Genomic DNA, 5,776 nt, shown 5'->3' with positions numbered 1-5,776 from the left:
CGAGAGAGAGAGAGAGAGAGAGAGAGCAGAGAGAGCGAGAGCGAGAAAGAGAGAGAGAGAGAGAGAGAGCGAGAGAGAGAGAGAAAGCGTGCGCGCGAGAGAGAGGGGGGAGGAGAGAGAGAGAGAAGTTCCCACGTTGATTTTTCCCCCCTGAATAAAATTGCAGGGGGCGGGGAGGTGTTTCTCCGGTCGCTTTACCGAGACTTCACGCTCGTTAGTATCGCTGAGCACGTACTGGAGCGGGCAGCGTTTCTCCGGTTGCTTCGCCCGCAATTCCACGGACGGACGCTCGTAATTGCGCTATCTTGAGTTGATCCTGTTAGCTAAGACAAACAAGTCTCGTTAAAATAACTAAAGCATTATTATCAGCTCAGCTGACGAAGTCGGATGCAGCTTGTAGAATCGCATGATTGTCCGACCGTGCGTCCGTCAACAGTTGGACACAAATTTTAACCATTCGACGTACGGTCTTGATATTTGGGACGTCGGGGGGGGTATCGCAAAAAGGACTCGGGATGTCGAATTTGGGGGTCAAGGGTCAAAGGTCAAGATGTGTCAATGAAGGGGGAATATTTCCCCCTTAACTTAAGGTATAGGAGGAAATACGGAATTGCGGCACAAATCTCAACGGCTTGACCTACCCTCTTAATATTTGATGTATAGTGTGATGGGGAGGAAACCCATCACCAGCGCGAAATTGGAGGTCACAGGTCAAAGTGCAGTGGGGGAAAGGTATCAGACATTTTCTGAGGACATGGTCTAACAGACCGAGTGCAAAACTTTTTTGTTTCAGCGCTGACCTACCGTTTTTACCACTTTATTGAAAGGACCATGAAATCTACATTCCGCTGACGTGCGAAGAGTAAGTGTCGGATAACCTTTTGACCCTCAAGAGGAGGGTTAAACATGGATTTGTTGACTGTTAACAAAGGACTGAAACTGCTTTTGCTATTAGAGCCCCCTCCACCCGCTCCAAACCCCCACCCTCCCCCTCCCTGTATGTATATATATGTGTGTATATAGGTTATTACAATCATCCTAAACCCGTTCAAAAATTTTCTTGTAATCTCCATCTGGTTGCAATGAGTCGATGTTTTCCGACCTGCATCATTGCGTTCCTACATGCGTCATTGCGTTCCGACGTGCGTCGTTGCGTTCCGACGTGCGTCGTTGCGTTCCGACGTGCGTCGTTGCGTTCCGTTATTTATATATTTAGGGTACATAAATTGCTGTGTAGTTTATGAGCTCTCGATACCATGCATGTATGTGCTATTTATGTAGTAGTGAACTTAATTGTCTTCTTGGTGGTGTACGTATATATACCTCACTTTCCCCCATTTTTATTCTAATGTAGACCAGTGTTCTTCTATCGAGGAAATGAGATGATGGCAGTCAGATATGGATTTTACAAGGCCCATTATTGGACTTGGTCGAATGGCTGGGACGAGATTAAAGTGGTACATGTGGTTTTAAGTGACTAGCGTTTGCATTAGCTTAATAATTAAACATGATATTGATTAATTCCCTTAATTATGATTGCGAGTATTTTCACGTGGCTCTTGTCACATTTATTTTGTCATTAATATGCGTGCGATTTCGTTCGAGGCCTATTATACATTATTCAAGGCTTTAGACAAATAAATTTAATTATGTATGCACAAATTACCGTTGTCATTTTTATTGTGGGGCCCTGCCGTAACATCTGATGTAATTAACATATTGGCAAATTTTTGTCCTTCAAAGAAATTTGAAATGGAGTTATGAATTTATAAATAGAAACACGAATTGCTTCCGTAACTCGTTTTCATTCAGGTTTTCATTCATTTCTTCAGGTTTGCTTTCTTTATACTTGTATTTGCGTGCATATTTCTAGTAATGGGACCCAGACTAGATGTGGTTTGACTTCTACCACGTGTCACGTGTATATTTGTGTATATATATATATATACAGTTGACTTCTACCACGTGTCACGTGTATATTTGTGTATATATATACATATATGTATATATGCATACATGCATGAACATAACTGTACTACATATAGTATAGCATAGTATAGATATATGTTTGTTCACGCTATAAATACACTACACATATTCCTGCGTCTTATAAGTATATATATATACAGATATATAGATATATATAATCAGGAGTAGATAATAGAGTCTCTATTATCTACTCCTGATATAATATACATACATATACATATATGTATACACGCACATATATGTACATATGTGCGAGTGTTTGTGTTATACGTTAATGCGCGCGTGTGTGTGTATGTCTGCAGGGCATCGACTTCTGTCCGGGACAGGTGTTGGCCAACATGACGCAGCACGAGCAGCAGAACCACACGGCGCGACCCCTGCTCTTCCACCTCGGCCGCGACCCCGGCGAAAAATTCCCCGTGAGGTAAGTGCGCGAGCGCGCGCCGTTTCTCCAACCGCCTTACCGAGAGTCCGACTCGATCTTGGCTAAGATGAACACGTCCTGTTAAAATGACTAAAGCAACTTTAAAACTTCAGGGGGCGAAAGAGAGAGAGAGAGAGAAAGAGAGAGAGAGAGACTGAGGAAAGGAGAGATGAGGAGGAAGAGAGAGAGAGACAGAGAGACGAGAGAGGCGAAGAGATGCGACCGGAGACGACGAGGAGAGGAGAGAGACTGAGAGAGAAGAGAGATCGAGAGAGAGAGAGTAGATGAGAGAGAGAGAGAGAGGAGAGCACTCAAATAGACGACGAAGCAGACGGGGGGGCCGCGAGAGAGAGAGAGAGAGAGAGCGAACGGAGAGAGAGAGGAAAGCGTCGGCGCCGTCAAGCAGAAGGGGGGGGAAGCAGAGAGAGACAGCTTCTCACTCTGTTGATTTTCCCCCTGAATAAAATTGCCAGGGAGGCGGGGCGAGCGTGTTCTCTCGCGTCGCTTTACTCGAGGACTTCACGCCCTCCGTTAGTAATCGCCTGAGCACGTCTGGGCGGGCAGCCGTTTCTCGGTTGCTTCAGCCCGCAGATTCACGGACGGACGCTCCGTAATGTCCGCTATCTGAGTTGATCCTGTTAGCTAAGCACAAACAAGGCTCGCTTAAAATAACTAAAGCATTATTATCACCCTCAGCTGACGACAGTCGGATGCCCAGCGTGGTAGAATCGCATGAGTGTCCGACCGTGCCCGCTCCGTCAACAGTTGCGACGACAGATTTTAACCATTCGACGTACGCGCTCTGCATATATTTCGACGTCGGGTGGGCCGGTATCGCCAAAAAGGATCGGGATGTCGAATTTCGGGCGGTCAAGCGGTCAAAGGTCAAGATGGTCAATGAAGGGCGAATATTTCCCCCTTAACTTAAGGTATAGTGAGGAAATACGGAATTGCGCGCACAAATCGCAACGGCTTGACCTACCCTCTTAATATTTGATGTATAGTGTTCGATGGGGAGGAAACCATCACCAGCGCGAAATTGCGAGGTCACAGTCAAAGCTGCAGTGGGAAAGGTATCAAGACATTGTTCTGAGGACATGGGCTCTAACAGACCCGAGTGCCAAAAACTTTTTTGCTTTCAGCCGTGACCTACCGTTGGTATACCACTTTATTGAAAGACATGAAATCTACATTCGGCCTGACGTGCGAAGAGTAAGTGTCGGATAACCTTTTGACCTCAAGAGGACGGTTAACATGGATTTGTTGACTGTTACAAAGGACCTGAAACTGCTCTTGCCTATAGCAGCCCCCTCCACCCGCCTCCAAACCCCCACCCTGCCCCCTCCTGTATGTAGATATATGGTGGTATAATAGCCGTTGAGTACAATCTTCCTAAACCCGCCTTCAAAAATTTTCTTGTAATCTCCATCTGGCTTGCAATGAGTCGATGTTTCCGACTGCCATCATTGCGTTCCTACATTGCGTCCATTGCGTTCGACTGCGTCGTTGCGTATCCGACGCTGGTCGTTGCGTTCCGAAAGTGGTACGTTGCGCTTTCCGACGCTGCCGTCGCTTGCCGTTTCCGCACGTTGCCGTCGTTGCGTTCCGACGTGCGTCGTTGCGTTCCGACGTGCGTCGTTGCATTCCGCCGTTCGTCATTCCCTCGCTCGTTCCCGCACCTCGAATCGAATTCGTGTTCGACATTGGCAGCGACCAATTGGGCATTTTTTACGCAGCGCTTGTTTGCATTGATGATATTTTTGGTGCTCCGTCATCCCCTCGCGATTTCGCGTCAATGTTCGTGATTAGGACCGCGTGTTTTTCTCGTCAAATTAAAAAAACAATTGCAGCTACGATGCTCCCCCGGGGCGGCGGGTAGCAGTGTGGAGGCACATACTCTATGTATTAATTTACGAGTTGCGTGCGACTAAGTGTTTTCTCCGCAGTGGCTATAAGTGGCCAGGCCAGATGGTGCACTCGTTGGCTCAGTATTCTATGCACACTTCATCTCCTAACTCGCGCTTCGTATCCTAATTCGCTCCGAAATCTCGACGGAAAGGCGATTGGATATCTTAAAATAGACAAAATTGACACAAAATTGGCTTTCGTTCCGTGTTCGTTTCCGCCGTTTTAGATTCTCCTCCCCCGAGTACGACGCCGCCATGTCGCCGATCCGACGCATCGTCGTGGAACACAAGCGCAACCTGGTGGCGGGAACGCCGCAGCTGAACGTGTGCGACGTCGCAGTGCAGGTGAGGGCGCTAGCGGTCGGCGCTAGCTTTTCGAGATTTTCGCCGTGTCGCTGTGAGTTCGTTGTGACTTTCGCCGTGTCGCTGTGAGCTCGTTGTGACTTTCGCCGTGTCGCTGTGAGTTCGTTGCGACTTTCGCCGGCGCGCGGTAACGACCCTACCGAAGGTCAAGCAGTCGGCAGCGACGCGGAAAAAATCTCAGACGAACGAATGCCCGGAAGACTTTCGAATCAACGTTTCGCGTTGCGTCGTTTAATGTACGGCATAGAGAGAGCGGACTCCGCTCATAAGTGCATTCGAAAACTAATAAATCGTCTAATTGGCTTCGTGAGAGCAATAGATTCCGGAGATTCCGGAGCAAAACCTCGATCAGCGAGCTCATGCACGGGGTAATCGGCTCAACTGGAGCAGTCGTCCCTTTGAAGAGAAAGAATTTAATCGTCCGGCCGGTGTTCCTCCAGGGGGCGATAGAGTTGCTCGTGCATCAGTTGCCGCGCGCGCGATGTCCGTCGCCCGGGAGACGAGCGAGCGGCTGCCGTCGCGGCGCGGAATTCATCCCTCCCCCGTGGAAAACGTTCCCCCCTTTGCATCGCGCGTGGGCAATGAATGCCGCATCCAACTCACAGTTATGGTACACTCTGCTAGGAACTGCCCATGCCCATGTGCAATGTAGAGGGGAAGGTTTACCGCAGGGGGGATTTATACCATGCTACGCCATTCTAAGTGTATTTACGGCTGCGCCCGATCGCATGGCCGCCAGGTCGGGCCGCCGAAGCCGACGATTGACTCGCGTCTCTCCGCGAATATCTCTCTCGCGTCCCGCCGAAAATTCTCCCCTCTCCCTAGCGCCCTTCCTCCTGCTTGCCCGCTCTCCCTCCCGACCTCCTGCCTACCTGCCTTCCCTCCTGCCCTCATGCCTGCCTCCCTGCCCGCCCTCCTTCCTGCCTGCCTGCCTGCCTGCCCTCCCTCCTGCCTGCCTGTCCGCCCTCCCTCTTGCCTGCCTGCCTGCCTGGCCGCCCTCCCTCCCTCCTGTCTGCTTGCCCTCCCTCCTGCACGCCCTCCCTCCTGTCTGCCTGCCTGCCCTTCCTCCTGCCTGCCTGCCCTTCCTCCTGCC

General features: G+C 49.7%; 1 protein-coding gene across 1 annotated transcript in view; it reads left to right on the top strand.

Moving 5' to 3' along the window:
* Positions 1-4,665, top strand: part of LOC106818036 (N-acetylgalactosamine-6-sulfatase-like) — a gene marked incomplete at its 3' end in the record, with an annotated part of 17,766 nt that extends 13,101 nt beyond the window's left edge. Inside the window, 3 exon segments of the mRNA XM_014822750.1 lie at positions 1,355-1,457; positions 2,292-2,413; positions 4,548-4,665. Coding sequence (XP_014678236.1) covers positions 1,355-1,457; positions 2,292-2,413; positions 4,548-4,665 — 343 coding nt within the window.
* Between the last annotated feature and the right edge of the window lie 1,111 nt (positions 4,666-5,776).

The sequence above is a fragment of the Priapulus caudatus genome, unplaced genomic scaffold, assembly GCF_000485595.1.
Source record: "Priapulus caudatus unplaced genomic scaffold, Priapulus_caudatus-5.0.1 Scaffold1988, whole genome shotgun sequence".
Taxonomy (NCBI): Eukaryota; Metazoa; Priapulida; class Priapulimorpha; order Priapulimorphida; family Priapulidae; genus Priapulus; species Priapulus caudatus.
The sequence above is the reverse complement of the archived record's forward strand: the minus strand, read 5'-3'. Positions and strand labels throughout refer to the sequence as shown.